General features: G+C 40.5%; 2 protein-coding genes across 2 annotated transcripts; one reads left to right on the forward strand and one right to left on the reverse strand.

Moving 5' to 3' along the window:
- Positions 1-587: 587 nt before the first annotated feature.
- ccdc22 (CCC complex scaffolding subunit CCDC22) lies at positions 588-11,303 on the reverse strand. Its single transcript, XM_023411507.2, is given in 17 exon segments — positions 588-1,324; positions 2,146-2,220; positions 2,321-2,380; positions 3,339-3,434; positions 3,692-3,799; positions 3,981-4,082; positions 4,172-4,288; positions 4,386-4,505; positions 4,588-4,758; positions 4,880-5,095; positions 5,646-5,815; positions 6,372-6,456; positions 7,448-7,530; positions 7,533-7,553; positions 9,295-9,427; positions 9,864-10,041; positions 10,876-11,303. Coding segments are annotated over 17 exon segments (1,899 nt in total). The 5' UTR covers positions 10,926-11,303; the 3' UTR covers positions 588-1,210.
- A 1,521-nt stretch (positions 11,304-12,824) lies between these two features.
- On the forward strand, positions 12,825-23,257 carry tbc1d25 (TBC1 domain family, member 25). The gene is made up of 7 exons (XM_023411493.2): positions 12,825-13,028; positions 14,280-14,389; positions 14,506-14,660; positions 15,483-15,610; positions 15,695-15,883; positions 16,229-16,504; positions 17,290-23,257. Exons 1-7 carry the CDS (start codon positions 12,984-12,986, stop codon positions 18,991-18,993), a joined length of 2,607 nt encoding a protein of 868 aa, XP_023267261.1. The 5' UTR covers positions 12,825-12,983; the 3' UTR covers positions 18,994-23,257.
- The last annotated feature ends 280 nt before the right edge of the window (positions 23,258-23,537 follow it).

Raw genomic sequence — 23,537 nt, forward strand, 5'->3', positions numbered from 1 at the left:
CAAAAAAAAAAACATTATGTTTCCGCTGCATAAAAGTTATTTTGAATTTAATTTTATCATGTAGCAGGAAGTGTGACTCTGTCAGAGAGCAACTGTTTGATATTGTTAATCATAATGATATAATTATGGTGGACAACCATCTTTCTCTGGTCCCTACACTGATGAAAGATTACTGTATTTCACAGTAAAGGAAAATGGTAAGATTTCACTGAATTCATGTTTTATTGGTAGAATTAAGGTTAGTTAGAGAACTAGGATAATAAAACTTCATAACTTAATAATAAAATTTAAAAAGTGGGATTAGAACCTGCTACAGTAGAACTGTCAAACTGATTGATTGGTCTTAATACAGACAGTAATGTTAAATAATAACTTGTTATCATTAAACCCAGTTTTTAACGTTTGTAAACACTAGTTTTAAAACTCAACATACACCAGTAAACTGATCACATTTATGTCCATTACAAGCATCTTAAAATAATGTGTAATCGTAATAAACACTTTGATTTTAGTCTTATCCGTTATCTGAATTTAAGACACTGTGTTGGGGTGTTTGATGATGACAACAGGTTCACTTATCATGACCATTCAAGTTTGTAAGGCATCTTTATTTAAGCTGGTGCCATATATACAACAATACTTTGCTGATGGGGCTGGACAACATTATCAATGGACTACATTCAAATGCCATTCACTCACCATACTCAAATATAGTCATGACAATGGAACTGCTAATGTCTGTCTTCCTGTAATAAAAAATCCAACATTTGATCTTAATCAAGATATCTTATGAAAACGTTTTCATACAGAAATATGAATGACTACACATTTGAACAGAAGAGGTCTGACAGCACCCCCTGCTGCCCAGTGTTACATTTCATTTGGGTACAGAATAATCAAACCAGAGCCTGGACCATCAGAGATCAGTTTGAAATGAAAAACTAATTGTCTTCTCCATCCATCCATTCATCCATTCATCCATCCATTCATCCATCCATCCATCCATGTTGTGCATTAAAATCCAGATTAGTTTCCATGGTAGAAAAATCAGCTTGGCTCCGACGGCAGCAGAGGGCGGTGTTAATGAACAGCAGTCTCTTCACTGTAAAACCTGGAGTGCTGTTTCAGTCCCATCAGATCCATCTACGGCTCCATGTTTTTACTACAACTTCAGCCTCAGCAGGCAGAGCAGGACGGAGCAGCACTACCTTCAGCCTTCTCGGACTTTGGCGGCGAGTGCAGAGTTCTCCTGTCGGATCGCCTTGTAGTCGTCCAGAATCCTCTCCAGGTTGGCCACAGTTTTGTTTCCGTTCTCAGTCTCAATCTGTTTAAGATGCCAGGGAAAAATGTAGTAAACTGTCCTGTAAAACTCATTCTAAAAACAATACTAGATTTTAAGATACACACACACTGGCTGTTCTTAACCATTACATTTCTGTGTGTTCAGTATAGAGACACTGTTTGGTAAAGCTTATCACAAAGGGGGGGGAGGGAAACTGCTAAAAAATACACCGTGCAGCACATCCTGATCCACCTGTGTCAAATAACAAACAAACAAAATCCAAACCATGTAACACTAGAGATGGAGCAGGATTTCTCTCAGTGACGGGAGAGCGGCTCAGCAGCAATGAGCTTAACGCCGGGAACACACTGCCCATGTTTGCGTGAGCGTGGCAGCTGACGTCGCTGAACTGCTGCGGAGAAGCACGTGTGTGTTCACACCGGCTGCCTTGCTGCTGCTGCTGCTGCTGCCAGAACTATCTCTCTACATACAGTTTGCAGGATACTGGGATGTTTTCATTATAAATAAATATCATAAATAAAATAAAATAAAATGTCACTGTCTCCACATGCAGCAGAAGAGATGTACGTTAAAGGCTCACACCTGGTAAAAAATGACTTTTACACTACTGCAACCTTTATGTAATGTCTTGTTTTATGTCTACATTTGTTAAATACACATCATATATGTAAACAACGCCTCCAGTCTTTATGCTAAACTGGGAAAACCACTTCCTGCAGCTTTCTGTGCTGAACACAGACGAAATTGATGCTGATCTCATCTCACTCAGAGTAACACAGCAAATAAATGTTGTCAAAGTGAATAAAGTGATGATGGAACCATCCTAACTGAAGAAATCCTACCTGCTCCTCTAGATCTCGAATCTCTCTCAAAATGGTGCCCGTGTCCTCGATGGTTTGGATCAACTGATTACAGTTCTGTAGAAGAATCAAGACGGAAACATGACATTTGACACGTTCTCTGAGGAACGACAGGTGAGATGAACTATAAGGAATCTGGGCAAACGTGATGACGTACTTCATGAAGAGCAGCCAGGTACTTGTAGGATTTGCGAACAGATTCATCTTTTTTGGCGTCCTACACATGACAAAAATAAACAAATTAATACATGAAACACATACATATACAGTATGTATACAGTATGTATATCCCATTGTGAGACAGTGGCGTCAGACTTTTGGACGCCACAACAACCAGTTTGAGAATCCAAAGGATTAAAGAGAACACACACTGGTTCACTGGTAGTGATCTAAACCTCAAACACACAGCAGGAGTTTGTCAATAGGTTCTTTGGCCTGGCTCGCTACTCATCACTATTTAACATCACATTATTATATTATAATCATCATCATCATCATTATTATATAATATAATACTATATACTACATCACTGTAATTATGTATTTAAATTACTATATTGCATAAAATAAAATAATATAAATAATACATATTATATTGTATCACACTTTATGTAATGGTTGTCATAGTATCACTACACTGTTATCATATTATTTTATACTACTTTATATTCTTATCATATTTTTGTTGTGAGATATTTTAGCATTACATTGACAGAATATCATATAAATGATAAAAGGTATTACTATGTAATTTTTATTATCGTTGTATTGCTCTATTATTACATTCTTTCTACAATTACATTGAGTTTTCATCATTTATTATCACTATACTTTCTTCTTCACTCTCCCCATCCAAACACACACACACATATTACAGACTCATAATGTCCATTATGTCCTAAATATCCTTCATGTTGCACTTGTTCTTTTTATGTTATCTCACAAAAGGGTCAGTTTTTACAGCTCTCTTTACCCTGTATTTCACGTTAGCAGCTGCAGAACTAATGGTGAGAATTTTAGTTTGCTTTAGATTGGGGTTGGTTATACAACAACACACACCTGTTGTTTGAGCTCTGGTTTTGAGAAGTCAGGCTCTTGGAAGATGTTCTTGTGTAGACAAACAATTAAACCAGAATGTAACAATAGCACATTAATAATAAAATGAAAAGCGCTACCTTGAAGATCAGCTCATCAGTCACAGCAAAGGTCCGGTCCAGCTTTCCTGTCAGGCTGTTGATCTCTTTCTGCAGCTCCTTGGTGTCTGACAGAATCTGCCATGGAAAGTCAACTAAGTGTTGGTGACGTTACATCTAATAGACAGCACAACTTAAAGCTCAGTCACACTGACTGCAGTGATGTCACTGGAAAGAGCCGATTCCCTTCACAACGATGCTGTTTTAATTGCTGATGTGACCATTACAGTGCTGTGGAGGACTCATGACAGAAGTCCACTTGTGTCCACTTACAAACCACTTATTTTATGTGATCGTAACGTACAAAAATTCAGCTTCTTCTGATTTGCTTTTACCTTCGTAATTTCCTCCTTCTGTTTCTTGATGTTGCTGACGATCTCTAGAATCCTCTGAGTATATGCTGATCGAGACACATCCTGAGGAAGGTTTTCTAACTCCGTCACCTACAATGGAAGAGAACAAGCATGATGCAGTCAAACACACACATTTAGTAGATAGTAGGTGCCAGAAGACGATTAACAACTCAGTGACAGAATTTCAAATAAACCTGTGTCGACATGACATTTAACTTGTGAGTACGATAAAGATCTTGTACTTTGCTAAAGATGTAATTCAGTCCATTACCAGTTGTTTGTACATTTCCTCCTTCTTCCTGGCCTCCTCTGTGGACACACGGATTTTGTCATGCAGAGACTTGATCTCAGACAGCTTTCTGGACGACTCCAACTGAGGACAACAGACACAAACAAACAGAATCTAGATGTGTTTTTACTGCAATTAATTGAGTGGCATATCTGTTGTAAGACACCACCTACATCCCGGTTGCTGCAGATTTCTTTGAGTCTGCGGTGCTCGTCGATGAGTGGAGCGCGGTGTTTCTCCCACTGAGAGGCCAGGTTCACCACCCGCTTGGCGCTGGCCTCCACCAGAGCCTGAAGGAAGGATCACACAGGTTTCAACCAAATTTGAGCCTAGCTGGGTTTGATGTCATGTCTCCAAGCACAAACTGATCTCATTCAGCCCTCATACCTGAAGCTTCAGCAGGTTGTTGTCTGCGTCTGGCAACAGGTCGATTGTTTTCTTCTTCACCTGCATCTTTTCCTCTTTCTCAGAGTTCCCCATCTCTCTCTGCTTCAACTCATCCAGCACCTGCACCAGAACACATCACAAATCTGAAACAACAACCATTCATTTGCTGAGGCGTGTGTATATATATGTGTCTGTGTTTTACCTGTGTATTAGTGACACTCATGTGCTTCATGTCTGCTGTTAGCTGGTTGACATCACTGCAAAGCTGCTGGAGTTGCTGCTGGAGTGAAGCCAGTTCCTCCTGCTGACGCTGCTGGCTATCACCCTCTGACTGAAGTCTGGAGGGGATGGAGTTGGTTACTGCTGCTGACTCCTGAACACACACACACACACGGACATGGACACACAGCTGTTAAGAGACTGACACTGCAGACTGAGACATTTGTTTTAGACCATGTGGTATTTTAGCATTCTGCAGGTGGAGTGGTCCTCACCTGTGTGAAGGTGAACTTCTGTGTATGGGTGAAGTGAGTACCCTTGGTCAGGATGTGGTCAGAGGGGGCGGAGGCTCTAAAGGCCTGCAGTAGCTCACCCAGGTCAGAGGTTGAGCGAGGACCACCAAAGGCACTTTCAGGAGAGGGCAGTGCAGCAGAGCGGAGCTGCTCCTCGATGCGTTTCCGCAGTCGGGTCAGCTTCCGTGACTGGTACTCCTGTTCAACAAAGACCTAATTTAACCTCTAACTAATGCACAGAGATCATCGGTGAGAAAAGTATTTTGATCCTTTAGTTAAATAAAACCAATACAGCAATGTAAAAATTCTTCATTACAAGTAAAATCCTGCATGAAAAATCCTACTGAAGTAAAAGTACAAAAGTATTAGCAGCAAAATGTAGTTTAAGTATTTAAGTAAAAGTAGTGGTTTGGTATGATATATTATGATACATGACATCATTAGATCATTAATAGTTAGAGCTAATTTGAACTAATACATCAGAAACATTTTTAAGATCGTCAGATGATTAATGGGAGCGGAAGCGGCACGTTCTGCACACCCTGAATGACAGGCACACAGAGAGGGCTGGTAAAGAGACAGTTACAGTAAAAACTGTTTTATTTCACAGCCCAAATGCAGCTTGATCTTATGGCAATGACAGATGCTGCCAATCACTTGGGAAGGAACAATTTTAGATACATTGTCCAGAGGATCAAAAACAATTAACAGACGGATAAACATGAATGTAGAGAGTGTGATGATTTGCCTGTGGAGTGAGGCGAGACAGGAGTCCCTGACTGTTCCACTCGTTGTCCCACTCCTGAGCAGCACTCAGCTCAGCGGTGTGCTGCTCCAGTATGGATGCCACCACAGAGGCATGATGGGAAGGCTGGGCGGTCACGGGAGGAAGAATGTCTCGCTGGTAGTCATTCAGTTCTGAAAGTGCACATACACACACACTTTATTCCAATTCATACCCTGTGTCATCATTCCTGTTCCTTCTGCTGCTGATGGGAAGAGACACAGTGCTGGACAGGTCCTGCTGGTAGAGAGGAGGGGCTGACTGGTCTCTCAAAGTCTACAAGAATTCAACTATCTGTCAGACATGTAGCTAATTAGGCTCAGCTGTTACCTATAATTAGCGTTTGAACACGTTGCATTTCTGACAGTTTATGTTCTGCTTGTTCAAAAGCCGTTTGATAACATCCTACTACTGGATAATGAGCGTTGACATATTTACTCATTCATTCCCATGGTTTTTATCCTCTGCTCTGTCACTGCTGTCCACTGTGTGTATTGTGAAGCTCATTGAGCAAACAGGAAGAGCAAAGGTCTATCGGCTCACAACATATCATGCATCCCCTGAAATTATGAATTAATTTCAACAAATTGCTTCACAATTTTTATGAAAGTTGCTGCAACACTGTGGTGAAACATGATGAATGGTGAATCATACAGTGTGTATATAATGTATGTGCAGTAGGAAGCCTACCTTTCAGCTGCTTCTTTCCTGGACCTTTACTGCAGTTTGGTAAACTAAGGGGCTGAACATGGAAGTTGTGCAGTGCTGCTGGACTCTAAACAGGAAAAACATGTAAACTGTCAGGAATTAGCTGACTTTGGGCAAGTTACATTTAACAATAATAATAATAATAATAATAATAATAATAATAATAACAATAATACAGCTGCATATGCACAGTACAATACAGTAAGCCTTAGATACAGTATGTTTGACAACTGACTTGCATTAAGATGCATCACTTTCCTCTGCTTGTTATCAGATGCTTTACTTAAGTAAAAGTGTCAACAGTGTGTAAATACAACTAGAACTCTATTATAACGAATAGTCCTGCATTTAAAACATTACTTAAATGCATAAGTATCAAGAGAAAAATGTGCTCAAAAGTACCAAAGGTAAAAGTACTCAATATGCTGAATTACATTTTTATACATTATTGATTTGGTACTAATGTTACATTTAACTAGTAACTTTATGTGTCAAATAAATGCAGTGGAGCAAAAAGCACAATGCATCACATTGAAATACTTCAGTAAAGCACATGCGCTTAAATGCACTTAGTAACATTCCACCACTGAATATAATCTGATCTGAATAATTCAGTGATATATCAGATTTAGGTTACAAAGGCCATTTTTCATTTCAATTATATTTCACAGAAATCACATTTTTTCAATCAGTTGGGTATGGCAGATTACTGTTAATATTATCATACCCATAATTCTTAGCTGCAGTTGCTATGCAGTTTGTTCAACTCTGTGCTGATGATTAAGTTCGAAAGTTAAACTACCCCACTGACACAGATAGAAACTGACTCAAACTGATGGCTGTGTGCTCCCAGAACAGAACTCGTGGGTCATTTTGAGGGCAGATTTACACAGTAAAATAAACACAAGTTAGGAAATAGATCTGGCTTTGTGTAGCCAGTCTGATTCATCTAAATATGCCTGAATTGGCCATTCTCCCAATCCTGCTGATGGGCTTGAGATATCCTCATGTATCAAAGGTTTTTTTCAGACACCAAAATGCAACTTTAAAGAGTTTACTTGTGTTTCACCGTGCAGTGGCAGTCTGCAGTTTGTAGGCAGCCAGGGGACAGCCAGCTGGGCTTTGATTGCAGCAGCAATGCTCTCTGGAGGACCGCTGATTTACCTGCAGGACAAAGAGACAGCTTTGGATGACTCAAATAAAAGGTACATGATAACAAAATGCCAAAATCATCTTAAAAAATTGCAGAGGTTAAAAAGAGTGGACAACAGCATTTTTCTGATGATACATTGTTTGTTTTTAAACTTCTCCACATACAACAGCAGTGTTCTTGGATATATTCAGATTTCTTATATATGACTGACTAAATCACAGACTGTTCAAATCATAAGCTCTGGATACTACATTAAGGATGGAGTGTGGGGCTTTTAATATAAATGAATGTCTGTCACATTCAAGTTCACCCACTGCTGATACATCCTCTCAGCTCCAGGTAAATCCCTCTGAGTTCTCTAGTAAACCAGTTTTAAATCTCCTGTCAGCAACTGTGGCCACTTTGTGACTTTCCATGTCAAATCAACAGATGTTAGAAAACTTTTCTGACTGACCATCTTGGATTTGCTTCATACTAAATGTAAATAATGTCAATGTACCCAACAACTAGTCTGCAAAATCTTCAGCTTCAGTATCTTTAGGAGGCTTTTAAAAAAAAAAGGTTTCATGACCAATTCACTTGAGGTAACAGACGGGAATACAAGACCGGTTGTGTCTTTGAAAGCTGATTGACTGGTATCGTGTGTAGCTTTGCTCCACAGAGCAGTAAATCAAACCATTTTAGTAAGATTTTGTGTGGAGTGATTATCAGTATAATAAATGCTTATGGATAAGTGCATAGTATGTTTTTTATCATTTAATCTAGTGATAAAATTAGAGGTTACGACATGACAAAAAGACGGAAAAGTACAAATCACTGCCTCCAGTCGGGGCTTTCAGATAAAAATCGGAGCGGAAACAGAACGCAAATTTGTGACTTGCGCCTTTGAGTTGAAGTGACAGGCTTTGTGCTCAGACAACCATATGCACAACTAATCATGTGATCACATGTGTTCAACTAAATCTGTAGGGAGACTCGTGATTCAGATCATGGATTGTGATTCAATCCAAAAAGATTGATCGTCCACCCCTATACATCAAGCTGCCAACTTCATATCTAGAGCATTGACTCATTAAAATGGGCTCTTTCCAGTAGTATCATTGTTTTTGGGGTAGACTTTGTCATATATGGGCAACATGCTCTTGAAATATAGATGTGAAATTATTATTTTTATTTTTAATGCCACATAAGTCATAATTTTTTATTTCCCTCAGACATGCAACTAGAAAGTCCTATAACATGATTAATATATATCAAAATCTAAAAGATCTAATGTCGTTCAGGTTGAAAATACAGTCAGCTCTAAAGCGCAAAACATTTTAAATACAGTTTTCAGCAAGCCATAACTTGGCAAATCTGCACTTTCGCCCGACCATTGCACAACATTAAGACATCTAACAGTTTAGAACAATCCCTGAAAATGTGTATGTAGCATGAATAGTTGGAAAGTAATGACTCATGGAACTTTTTTTAGCCACACTCCTTTATTAGGGCCATGACCCGTTTTGAAAAGCCTCCACATCTCAGAAACTAAAGAAGATACTCAAGCTGGAAATTTTGTGCACTAGTTGTTGGGCACAAAATGACATTATTTACATTAGGTATGGACCAAATCCAAGATGGTCAGTAGGGAGGCCTCTGTTGATTTGACCCAGTTAATGTAACAACAAAGCGATACATGTACAGTTTTTCTTTCTCTCGGAGGAGAGGTGATATGGAACTGTGTGGATGACAGGCTGGTGCTCTCTGTACCTGTTGGCTGGTCTGAGGTCTCAGCACTCTCTCTGGGCAGCTTCTCCACCAGGCACATGAGCAGGGAGCGGATCTCTGGCTCGTTGCTGTACAGAAAAGTCTGGTAGCCGATCTCTCCTTTATAACCAATATCCTGAAAACCCACATGACATATTAGGAATACTACTGGGAACGACAGGCAGTGCTTCAACTGAGCCAGGACTCATACAGGCACATCTGAATTTTGCCCACAACTATCTGAACTTCTAATTAAGCATCGTTCAGTGTCTTGAAAAGTGCACTATAGGTAAAATGTATATTAGCTGTCTCCGGTTACTTCCTGGTGAACATCGGTAGGCACAAGTCTCTATAACATTTGTCAGGGAGTTTCCTCAAATTATACATTTATACATACACTATTGTACATTCATCAGCTGTTTTTATCGCTATTCATAGACACGATAAGATAATTTTGGACAGGACTGTAAGCTTTTAAGTATCCCCCAAAACAAACAAACAAGGTTTCAAAAGTATGTCCTCTCTAATAATTGTGGTTAAGGTTTCCCTTAGGCAAGTTAGAGGTGTGTTACCTGACAGGCCTGAGCCAGGCTCATGCCCACTCTGAAGCGAGCAGACATGCCTGGAGGGAGGGACGTGGGCAGCGTGCTGCCCAGGCCTGGGTCGATCACCCGGATACATCTGACCACCGCCTCCACTATCAGCTCACTGCTGAACTGTCTGACACTGTCAATCTCCTCGCTCACCTCCCTGTGGGTCACAAATCAAATATTAAAGTAGCAATCTTCAAGAGTTTCATTTCTGAGAAGGCGACACCTATGGTCATACATGGTAATTGCAGGTTTGAATTTGAACCACACTTGGGTCATAAAACTGTAAAATGCAACATAAATTCATCAGTTGGTTATAGGGTGTTACCTCTTTTGGAGATAGTGATGTTTATAGCCTAACATTAACTTTTTACTTCTGCAATTGTATTTAGGATTCAAAAATCATAAAAGTGCTGTTCATTTGTGTGTGTGTGTGTGTGTGTGTGTGTATGTATGTATGTGTTTGTGTGTGTGTGTGTGAGAGAGAGAGAGAGAGAGAGAGAGAGAGAGAGAGAGAGAGAGAGAGAGAGAGAGAGACGAGAGAGAGAGAGAGAGAGAGAGAGGTGGAGCACCAGTCACTAACACAAAGTTAGTGAATGTTCCTTGTGATTTTACCAGACATGTAATTCATAAAACTGTAAAATGCAATAACTTCTGTATAATTTCTTCAGTGGGTCATAGTCACTGTGTTATCTCATTTGGCGATATATAGTGACTTAAAAAGAGACTACCACTTTAAAGGTACTGTCAGTTACACTGTATTCAATGCAAGCTCACGACCTTTGCCTCACACAACCCGCATGTGTCTCTGACCCCGTGATGGACTCGTAGCTGCTGTTGACGCTGTAATTCATTACATCAACAGTTTTTGACAGTGACGTTGCTAACCGCAAAACTTAACATTAGTAAGCTAACATGTCATTTCAGTAACTGGTGGTTGGGTTGGCATTGTGCACAACTAAAAATTAATTCACAAAATGCTGTTGATACTTACGTTCCGACTTGTTTGAGGGCGTGAATTAAAATTTTGTCAACTTCCTCCATCGCTGAAGTTTCTCTTAAGACAGACTAGCTAACGGGCGCGAGTTTAGCAGAACATCTGATGCTAGCGGGGTTATTGAATAACACCGAGTTAGCTAATATTAGTGAGGGTTTCCCCGAGATGAAGGCAGCGAGCTAGCTTCCATCTTCTGTTAGCCAGGAACTAGCTACTAGTTAATTAGCAAGCCTGTCACTCCTCACTTCCCTGACAAGAGCCATTGTAACTCTCCGTTGCATTTGAAACGTCTTGCTACAAACCAGCGTCTGATATCATAAAAGAGTCTGTTGCATCCACTAACGACACTGAATCTGAGCGTGGGTGTCTGCTACCAACGTAACAAACCTGACATCTGTGTATCTTGTTCTGTGTGGAAATGAAGTAATAAGGGACGATAACGACGGTGTGTCTGGGAAGCAGAGTTTCCTCTCGACCAACCGTGGTTGCGAACAACTGGAAAATGAGCCGGCAAGAAATACATTTCCCAGCATGCACTAAAAGAGACAGTCTTGTGACCGGAAAGGTGGCAGATAGTTCAGCCTTTTTTCCACCCAAACTTACTTTATTTAAAGACCATAGAAGGACTCAAAGAACAGAAATACAGTTAGTAACAGACAGAAGAACAAGGATAAGAAAAGGGGTACATACACACTTGAATTAAAAAGAGGTTTTCAATGTGTTGTAGATGGCTGTCAGTCCTTTTAGTGTTTCAAAGAACAATTTAATTTCATGAACTAAGGAGTATTGGGTTTACATTCACACCATTTGCATTTATGGATATAAAAATTTCCATTTGAAATGAAAACATTTAAAATAAAAACTTCTGTGTAGATCATTATCTCATAATTAAGAGTAACATCTCTTTTCTGTAAATTTTTATTTAACATAAATGCATTCATAAAATAAACATAGCTTAGATTTGTTACTGTGCCAGTATTACAGAATACACAGGATTCAGAAAGATCATGTCTCTGTTTTATTTAGAAAGTGGTTTGTTAGATTAAATGTATAATGTTAAAATACACTTCACAAACTTTACATTTGACAAAATATTTGTTACAGTAAGTCCAAATCAATTCCCAGGGTCGCTGGGCAGCTGAGACGGGCTCAGGGTCACTGTGCTGCTTGGGAACCTGGTGCTGCGGCTTGGGCTGGCTGGAGGATGGGGTCCCTGCGGAGATGGGTTCCTGCGTTTCCCTGAGGCATCAGGAGCCAGGGACACCACAGAACCCTGAGAAAATGGCATGGTGAGTTCCCCAGACGGGGGACTTTTCATCATCTTCCAGGTCTGAACTGGACAGAAGACACAGCTCGGGGACAGGAGACTGTGGACTTGCCAGCTCAGGACTGGAGGGTTGAAGGCACAAACCCAAACTGAACTGACTGGAGAGCAGACTGAAGACTAACATGCTGGGAAGCAGACTGGAGTCATGGACTAGCATCATGCTTTTGGCAGGCTGAGTTGCAGACCTTGAGGTCAGTATGTTAGGTATTAGCAGCCCTGATAGTTTCCACTGCAGGTTTAAATTAAATACACTTTGTACCTGCAAACAGAACACTTTGCATAGCTCCCTGGCTGTCTTGTAAGTAAATAATAATTCTACAAACCTGGAAAATGCTCAGCAGCACACTACCAGCTGTGACATGCAGCCTATTTTGGTGGAAAGTAACTATAATAGAGGTACAAGTTTGAAATTTTGAGATCAGATTGAGTATTATTAAGTATTATACTGTATACTATACTATATATACATATATATATATAAATATGTGATCAGTTTACAATGCATTGTTCTAGATTGAACTCCCCAACAGTAAAGACATGAGTTAAAATTAGACTTTTGTACCAGTACACTGTTGTCCTTTGAGGTCTGTTAGCGAGCTACATCCAGTAGATGGCGGTAAAGCAGCTGTAAACCCTCTGTGAAATCAAAGCAGAAGAAGATCACGAAATAGAAGAACTCGACCACTGCTACCCCGCTTCATGTTATCGATCACCATGTCGGCGTAGAACGAAAACATAACACAGAACAACCATTCTGTTCCGACACGGAGTCTTTAAGATGGCAGGCGAGGAGGAGAGGGGGGTGGTTCGTGTCAAAGTCAAGGTAGGATGATCAAGGTTTGAGCAACAAATAGTCTGCTAACGTCAGCTAGTTAGCTAGCAAACGCGTTGTCCTGTTTATTGAAGTGTCTGCTCAGTGTTTGTTTGTTCTGTCAAACACACCTTGTGGAGATACACGTCGACAGAAACACCTGTAACATTGGCTGTGGAACAGTGTTTTTGACGGGAGCGAAGCTACCTGCGAAAATTTATCGTTTTGTTTATCGCCAGCGTTTTATTTTTCGCTGGATTCTGTCTGTGTCAGCTGAGGGGTTAATCACCTCTATCTATCACGTTATTTAGACCCACTGTCACACCCTGTTATAACTGACACTCATCTATGAAAACGTTATTAAAATCCATCCTAATTCTCAATCCAAAGCAGTGAACCCTCGCAGACTGGAGCTGACGTCACCTGCCTCTTCAGCAGATGCGTGCGTGTATACACGGACAGAACTCCGTGACGTCAAGCGTTACCTGGAGGCATTTTGTTGTCAATAAAAAAGACGCTCGTATTGTTATTATTCAATTGTCTCGCTATATGTTGCAAAGTAGAAGATCTTCTGAATAATAAACCGCATACAGTGATTTCTAAGTGTGTATTGCAGACTGCACATTAGAGCTGGGGAATCAGTCTCAGCAGGAGAACACAGCTAGTTGCACCGAACATTTGCTGTGTGATTTCATATATGGTTTTGTATATGTTTGCCATATCTTGATATCGGATATTCGATATACTACTATGTTTTAGTTTAATATTCTTACTTAAATAATAATTATTTCAAATACATAACCCAGTCTTACCAGCAGTATCCAATCTTGTATTGATTATGTATGCAGACTAAAATGGCGCAATGTTTGACTGAGCTGTTGATAGATTCTGTTGTCCCACAATAGTAAACAGTAATCACTCCAAGAAAAACAAAAAATTGTGTGCCATGAGGTGACAGCTCTGATGACTTCTCTTAAAACAACGTTTCTTAGCAAAGACATGTTTTCTGACTTTTTGTGATATTTAAAGACATAAAAATGTCACCGTTTGAGTCCGTGCACATTCCCTCTGTTTGGTACAAAACAGTGCAGTACATCAATTCTTGCATGCCACCAAAATAGTAGATTAACAGTGCATAGACTATGTTCTGCTGTTTATTATCGAGCCATCATTATTTTATACTTTATGGTATTATACCATGTTGTACCATAATTTTATTTTCCAGTGATGATGTTTTAGAGATTGCGATGTGATCCTTTTCAGAAATGTGACGGGGTGCTTCCTGTGGAGTTTCGCTCCTTTGCTGTTGATCCTCAGATAACGTCACTGGAGGTCCTGCAGCACATACTTATCAGAGCCTTTGATTTGAATGGGTAAGAGCGATCACCCTGGCTAAAGTGCCGTATAGACACAAATATTATCAGAGTTTGTCCCAACGAGAGTCACAGTATGTGTGTCAGCATTTCCTTTTGTTTGTCTTTCAAACTAGGAAGCGGAATTTTGGGATCAGTTACCTGTCTCGAGATCGGAGTGGTGCTGAAACGTATACGTCTCTGCTGTCTGACTGGGATTTGGATCTTGCATTTGTCAGTGCAGCCAAACCATATCTGCAGCTCAAGATGGACATAAAACCTTCAGAAGACAGTGAGAATACCAATGTATCTATAAACCAACTAACAAAAACCTAAATGTTTAAAAGGAAAAAATACAAAACTTTGGAGGTCTCAATATATCAGAGAAATCTGCAGGCCATTTTAATCATGTACACCATGCACTAACCTAAACTGTAAAACACTGTATATATGAGTGAATTCAGATTTTACTCAAATGGTGTACATTTAAAGACCACACATGACACATAATTCAGACAGTAGTTAAACAGGAAAATTGGGATATAAGGTTGTAATATGCAACATCAAGAGAAATTGATTTGGGATATGTTGTATTTAGTTATTAATGGTTATGTATATGTTTGCTGCTGAGAGCTTAAAGTGTTTTTGAAAGTGATAACTTGTTTTAAGAGCGGAAGGAACCGCTGAACTGTCAGTGTACTGAGAGGAGTGTGTTGGAAGAGGAGAACCTAGTTCCATGAAGGAAGATGAGGAACAGAAAAGGAGATTTTAGATACCACCAAGACACGTTTGGATTGTGGGTCCAGGAGTGTTGTATCTGAATGTTAGCTTAGCTGCCCAATAGCTATAGAGATACTTTTTGTAACGCAAACCCCTCAGGACTGTGAGGGCGGTTCCAAAGGTTTCAACTTGCATTTCCTTAAGATGCAAGATCTTTTAAATAACAGGAGGAATGACTATATTGAGTAAAACCTGTTTCAACGTACATATGGACACGTGACCATTGGTTTCCGATTGATTTGAAAAATTGTGAACCAATCCTTTAAGTAGGAGTATAAAATAGAGGAAGAACTAACATTGATGATTAAGTCTACTACGTTTTGTTCAACTGCAGGTCCTGTAATGGAGGACTGGGACATCATAAGCCCTAAAGACGTGATCGGCTCTGAGCAGCTTCTTGCAGAGAGGACTAAGTCTCTGGCATCTGCAGCTCTCCCCTTCACCCAGTCTCTACTATCCCAGGTTCCTTCCCTTTTCTTTAACCTTTCTCATCTAGTCTCAGTGAGTCAGGATCTTTGCTTATGTGCTTGTTTCTCTTGTGTTCAGGTGGGGCGGACCTTGTCTAGAGTCCAGCAGGCCTTCAGCTGGTCTTATGGGGAGGAGATCAAGCCTTTCAAGCCTCCTCTGAGCGATGCTGAGTTTCACAGTTACCTCAATGGACAGGGCCAGTTGACACGACCTGAGGAGCTCCGACTGCGAATCTACCATGGTGGTGTGGAGCCTTCACTGCGCAAGGTGCTGCCCCTGACTTCTACTGGCATTACATACCAATTCCATGTATTGCACTTTTCCAAATAATCAGTGTTGGGTATTAGTTAGATTTAATTGATTATCAACTTGATAACTGATAATATCAAATTGATATGAATATGCAGTTGTGATTATTCACAGGGTTTTCTTCTCTATCCTCCAAAGAACAAAAATGGCCCTTTTTTCTGCCTTAAACACACACACAAAAAATGCAAACCGAAATTTTATAGTGAAATTAAAATCACGCATTCATATATTGAATTATATAATTAGTATTTTGTGACATGAAATCGATCAAGAATGACCTTCTGAATTGTTTTCTGTTGTTAGGTTGTTTGGCGATACCTCTTGAACGTCTACCCTGATGGACTGAGTGGACAGGAAAGAATGGACTACATGAAGAAGAAGACAAGGGAGTACGACCAGCTGAAGAGTGAGTGGACTGCCCGGGTCACTCACGAGGACCTTGAATTTATCCGTGGAAATGTTCTCAAAGACGTCCTGAGGACGGACCGGGCTCATCCATATTACGCAGGCTCAGAAGACAGTCCGCACTTGACTGCCCTGACAGACCTGCTCACTACATTTGCCATCACACATCCCCAGGTTTGTAGAGATGTTCAGTCAGTTGGCTTGTAACTTTGTAGGGATTGGGGTCAGGCAGGTGCTGTTGCCTTGATTTTACCTTGAGGGGCCCCCTGCCCTCCACATTTACATTAAAAAAAATACTCAAATATTCGATTTAGATCTATAATCACCTACAGTAAAGATACTTTTTTACGTTTTTTGTGCAACCCTTATTGATACTGACAACCTCTAGCTTAAACTTAAAAATGAGAGGACAGCAGAAGATAAATATTAATTATAAAATAGGTTTGCACATTATTCACAAAGAAGGAGGAGCAATTAAAGGTTTGAGAAGAGACTAGTGATTCTAGATATTTTGTCAACCAACCCAAAACAGACACTGGCATCATTACTAAAACCCAGGGCTTCATTTATCAAAGCATGTGTAGAGAAAGTTCTGAGTGTGTGAAACTGTCTGTAGGAACAAAAAAATTGGCATTAATCAAACTTGCACACACACAACTTAACACAATAAACACCAAGACATCTTGCCTGTTTTACATCCATCTGCTTTTGCACGTACAGGCTCATTTACATACAGATGCCCTCAGAATGTCAAATATGGTCAACGCTTCCTTTCGAAAGTCCTAGTAGCCTAAATGTTCAGTTACTTGTTGTGGACAAAAGCAGCAAATGAGAAAGATAAACAAAAGTCTCAATGTAGTTACAATACCGTAGACATGCAAGCATATGAATATCTACATATATATAATGTTTCTAAACTGTAGACTTCTGTAACTTTGTGTGGATGTGTTGTTTTTCAGATATCATACTGTCAAGGCATGAGTGATATTGCCTCCCCTATACTTGCAGTAATGGACAATGAGGCACATGCCTTCATTTGCTTTTGTGGCATTATGAAGCGTTTGGAGGGGAATTTCCGGCCAGATGGGCAGCTCATGTCCATTAAGTTCCAGCATCTAAAGCTGCTCCTGCAGTACTCTGATCCCGAGTTCTACTCCTACCTGGTGTCCCGAGGAGCCGACGACCTCTTCTTCTGTTACCGCTGGCTGCTTCTGGAGCTCAAGCGAGAATTTGCGTTTGACGATGCTTTGAGGATGCTTGAGGTTACCTGGAGCTCCCTGCCCCCGGATCCTCCTGAAACCGAAGTGGAGCTTCTTGGACCACCGCTGGAGACAGATGAAACAATGACCCGCAGAGACGAAGACAAGGCAGTTGAGAACTGCCTTGAAGATGATAAGGAACAAAAAGAGAAGCAGCGTAGGCGACATATGCTGAGGCCTTCAAGAGAAGAACCAGATGTGAGCAGGAATGCTGTCATAGAAGAAAAAGACAGGCAAAATGCTGGTGCTGGAAATGGAAGTGAGGCCAGTGATTATGATAGTCACCAAGTGAGCGGGGAAAAGGCAGATCTGAAGGTTCCTCCTTTAGAGAGGCAAACTAGTTTTGGAGATTTTAAATACTATACTGCCCGGAATGAAGATAGCTTTGATATGGAAGATGCTGAGCAGCCACAGGGTTTGGTGGTTTCAAAGTCAGTACCAAGCATCGCGAGGCGGCAGTCCACAGTTGACAGTGAGGAGGACCCAGGAGAGAGGACACCTCTCATAAAAAACTGTGACAATGGTTTCTCTCCAATGTCATCACCTCCCCTCTTTCCTAGTGGCCTACCAATGTGGAAAACTGGCTCCTCTGTCTCTCCCACATCTTCGACTTCACCCTCCAGTTGGCCGGGAGCTTCTCCAGAGTCTCCTCCAAAATCCACACCCGCACCCACAATGAATGGAAGAGAGGCCTTACCAAGAACTGTTCCGAAAGTCTTGACTTCCTCTGCCCAAGTGCTCAGCAGCACAGGGATCAACTCACCCACAACTCCCACTGTAAAAACATCTGTTGCGTCTCCCTCGCATACTCAGAATAGATCCCTACTCTCTTCACCTATTTTGTCCTTTGGAAGAGGCCCCTTGCTGTCTGGCAGCAGGTCGTCCTCCAATAATCTCCCTTCACCTGGCAACAAAACCCCCAGCACAACAGCTAACACACCCAGTTCTTTGAAAGCTGAGACCACCAGCATCAAACCGTGTTCTCTGCCGCCTCCTCAAGAGTTCGGCAAAGGCAATCCCTTCATGCTGTTCCTGTGCATGTCCATCCTGCTGGAGCACCGTGACCACATCATCAAGAACAGCTTGGATTACAATGAGCTAGCCATGCACTTTGATCGCCTTGTGCGGCGCCATAACCTGAGCAGGGTGCTGCAGCGAGCCAAGGCCTTATTTGCAGACTATTTGCAGAGCGAAGTGTGGGACTCGGAGGAAGGGGATGAGGTGAGCTCGGACTCCCCAACAACAGCTAATGCTGCTCAACACTCCCCTTCTCCAACCATCTCTGCTCAGCGCATTTACAGCCCTTTAGCATCGCCTCAGTCATCATCTCCGAACTCAACCTATAACCTTGCAACCACAATTCCCTCCCCAACAGCTCAAGTTGCCCTTTCCCCCACTTCCTGATTCCATCATGCATCATTCGCTTCCCATCCTCAGTTGAACTCCTCAGAAGACTGACTGTGGCCCGTTGGAGGTGTCGGTCTTTTTTTAGTCAGCCTTCCAAATTGAATAGGGCTGTTAATAATCTACTCATTCTGTGTATGCTTGAATATATATTTATATTCCTTATGTCAGTATTCATTGTAAGGTTTTGTTTTTTCATCAACCCTTCCAGTTGACGGACGAGTCGTCTGTCCTTGGAAAAGCTGATGAAAGAGCATTATTTTCTCGTTGTTTCCTCTGAGGTTGCTGATGCATGACATGTTGAACCCTGTGATTCAGGCGTTTGATGGTCAGACAATAGGACTGTCTGAGTTTTGCCATAACCAACAAAAGTTTAGCCACTTGGTGCATTTAGCCTGTGTTGCCCTCTTTACTAACTTTGTTTACATTCTCATGTTATGTCCAATAAGCCACACAAGTGTCTTAACTAAAGCACTCAAATCAGTTAAAAAACAAAAGGGAAGATTCAGACTCAGTTGTTGAAAGTCAAGGTTTAAATGGCTCCTGTTCATAAGGAGTTTTACAGAAACAGCTCAACTTGTGAACCAAAATCTAAATTAGTCATAAGATAAACTGATGACAAAGCCAGCCCACATACCTAACCTTCCTGACCCAGCTCGCCACCATTAACCTGAAAGGGAAAATCGACAATACATTTTTGTAAGGTGGAAAACTGCTGCTGAGGTTCTGTCTAAAAGTGTGTTCAGACAGAACAAAACTATAATTTTAGATGTGGTGCAGTTGCATACAAATCTCAGTAAAAGATGCACAAGGGTTCAAATACATGTGAAAAATTCATGCAGAAACTGGAGCTCCTGGTGAGCTCCGTTGTTTGCTTTGTCTACGGCCGGATCACACTTTAAAGGCCAGATTACACCAGCATTTATTACAGTGAAAGTTTAGGCCAAAATCATTTGGTTTCAAAGGGATGAGCCGATTAGCTTTGGACGAGAGCTTTTACATAGAATACATCTCTGGTGAAGTTTGACACAAATTTGCAATGTTAACCAATTCAAACTGTGTCTTTCCATCCGGCTGTGTGTAACTACGCTCAGCCAGAGAATAAGCTGGAATGAATTTCTGGTATGACCGGGAATTGAAGCTTGAAACCCCTCCAGCATTTGGTCTTCTCACGATACCCTAGCCTCATTTGTGACCTCAAGATTCAATACCTTACTCTGTATTTCAGACACAAACGTTCTCTATACAGATCTTTGGGGAAAAATACAAACATTTTTTATCAGCTTGACCAGCAGCTAGTAGTATATCTTCAGCATTATATTACAGTCTCATAGATGTCTGCTGTCCACCTGGAATAAATCAACATATATAGATAAGGCCTGTGTTTCTGCGGTGCCCTGGTAGCCTAGAGGTTAAGATGCAAACCATAAACCATAATGTCCCCATCTCAGGTCCAGCCAGGGACCCATGTTTCATGTTTTTCCCCTTTCTCTTTCCCCACATTCCTGTCAGCTCTTCTATAATAAAGGCTTAAACTGGCCAAAAACAGTCAGAAAGTTTTCCAAGGCCCTGCCCAGGCATGCCTCAACAAGCACAGCTGAGCAGAGAGCACAGTGCAAGTCTGGAAATATTGCCTTTAAAATGTAGGTATCATTATTTTTATCCCTGGGCAGACTGTAGACCTTTATTATATCATGAAGTACCTTTTACAGATGTAACAAGCTGCTGGACGAGATGTTACTTTTCCCAAAGGTTTGGTGAGGTCGAGTAGGAAGCAAAAGATCTCACTTACTCTGGTTCTTTAAATCTGTTTTATAAACACAGAGACAAGAGGAAAAAGTTCAGAGTTAGTCAGAGGCTCATTCCCTCACACTAAGGTGGAGCGTCTGTTGCTAGCTTACAGCTAACGTTTGTGCCATGTGCATCTTGGCTGTTTGGGGCGAACACACTACAGAATGATCCAGCATTAAAATTCATGCAAATCACTTTAAGACAAAAAAATTTGCTTTACTTTCTGTCTGAACACATTTTGAGAAAATAATGATGTCAGAGTGATGTCATCAGGGTCATCTCAGTTTGGGCTTGGAGACTACAACTTTATAACAGAAACAACCTTGAGGTGCAGTTTGAAAGACGGTGTAACAGAAGTTGCACTGATCTTACAGCGTGCACAGCTTGTCTGTGGTTTTCTTTATGTACAAATTTGAGTGTTACCCTCAATATGTCAGACTATTTTTCAAAACCTTAATACACCATTTACTCATCCAAACACATTGTTCTAAAACATTTTCCTGCCAGATTCAACTTACAATTTGTCATGACATGAAATTAAATCTGAGTAATGTTTAATGAGAACATGGAGGGTGATGGGTGTAAGGTGTGTGGGGGAAATGTCACACATGCAATATCTGCTAGATCATTACTTTGAGAGTTAATGTTATTTATGTCTTTGTCTCTTTATATCAATGTCGTTTTATTTCATACTTGTGAAAATGTTAAAAAAGGACCTGCAAGGGCATTACTTCCTTTATAATAACAAACTCCTGAGCTAAACTGTTTTACAGCTTTCTGGCTGGAAATGGAAACTATAGTGTCGGTGCTCATATGTAAAAAACGAGCTACCAGAAGGAGGAGATCAAATAAATTTCATCCCTTTTTGGAGCGAGCACCACAGGAGATAACATCTGAAGTTTTTAGAATAAAAACTTAGAGCACATCATGTGCGTCAGTGAAGCCTTCAGCCAATAAGGACAAAGTTCTGTTGTTCCAGTCGGTGCAGCAGGAAAAAACTACAGCAGCCTTGCTCTAACAAGGTTTTAATGTCATGTGACATGGTGACGTTCTGCAGCACCTGCGAAAGTCGGACAAAATCTCTAACCAGCATGCATCATGTTAAGTCAGCGCTGCGTGGCGCTGAAAAGTCAGATGATAAAGAGATCCTATTGAATTGCATCATGGGAAATGGAGGATCCAGTGTTTTGGGAGCCCAACTGAAATTCACTGATGCCTCTGCTGCTTCACTTTTCTCCTTCCTCCTTTTAGTGCACAAATTCAAGACACATTGCTGTTGTGAACCGGTGTTGTGTTGGATTTTTCCTTTTACTCTTCCAAAGTGCTGTTGCATCTGGACTTGCTGGCGCAGTGAGACACCCAGAGACCTGGGTCTAAACAGAATAATGTTGCAGTGGCCCGTACATTCCACCACTTTCAGACTGCACTTGTACATTACTTATAAATTGCTTCAATCAGCAAAACAAAACTTTCTAAAAGTTTAATGTTGGTTAAATGGCTCACTACTTCTGTACCTTACTTCTGTTCTTACCCAAGTGCAGTGTAGGCGAGGTGGAGGGGACGTGTGACTGATGATTTCAAAGACTTTGGGTCAGTGCAATGAGTGTATCAGTGATATGTTCAGAAGGAGGTTTAACATTAGTTAAACAATTTCCTTTTTTTTTTCTTTTACAATTTTTTTGTTTTTCTTGTTTGTTTTTACAGTTTTGAATGTGACTCAGCCAATCACAAAGTCTCAAGTCCAACTTTGGTGCATAGCTAGGGTCTCCATAGTTACAACAGGACAAACCAGCGGATCCTTTTTGTATTGATGACATCACATTGAGTAGAGACATGTTGTCATGTAGTTATGTTATACTATGAAGATATGTGGATGCAGTACTGTAGGGAGCAGTTTGGTGTTGATCTACATGTACAAATACCATTCTGTTGACACACTGTATGTGCTGGACTCATACATTCAAACTACAACAGTAGTGAAGGAAGTACTGTACATTATTTAATGCTTTGGTGGGTCATTATTCAAAGACGCATCATTTTAGCACTTTGGTTATTGCTATTTCCCAAAGACTGTCTTTTTGCTCTGTTGGTCTGTATTTTGATTTCAATGAAACCACTGAAATATATATGTCTATATGAGGCTAATTTAATGCACAATTGCAGGTATCACATATGACAGTCTTTGTATTTGCTTTCTGACGTTGCTGAAGGTAGAGAAAAAGTAATAACTGAGTCCTGGCTGTATAATATCTTTACAATTGGAGTGGAATATGATGTGATGGCCATGGCCAAAAATATAAGCCTATGTGCAACCTTTTGGCAGAGAAGTGCCTCACTTGTTTGAATCAGTAGCCTTGATTTATATTTTCTTTTGTGCACTTATGTCTACTTTGTTCATCATACAGACTGATCTGAAAGCCAGTTTTAGGACTGAGAGATATTTGAATTAAATAATTTGAATGCGTCATATCAATGATTGCTTTCATGCATGGTGTTCACTACAGTAGAAAAGTAATTTTCAACCATTTAAGGTATAGTAGTAGGTATAGTATAGTAGTAGTAAAACAGGTTCTCACCAAATTTCACTGACTCTATATATTTATATTTGATCCATATCTTAATGCCTCATTGACTTTTTCTGGAAACACATTTCTGCCAGTACAAGAGGAAACATTAGTATGTATGTTATTTTAACATGTCTTCATCAAAGAATGGAGCTACGGAGTCAAAATTATGATATATAAAGTCTAAAT

This window comes from Seriola lalandi, unplaced genomic scaffold (assembly GCF_002814215.2).
Source record: "Seriola lalandi dorsalis isolate HSWRI2012SDOR001 ecotype SW California unplaced genomic scaffold, Sedor1 jcf7180002054469, whole genome shotgun sequence".
Taxonomy (NCBI): Eukaryota; Metazoa; Chordata; class Actinopteri; order Carangiformes; family Carangidae; genus Seriola; species Seriola lalandi.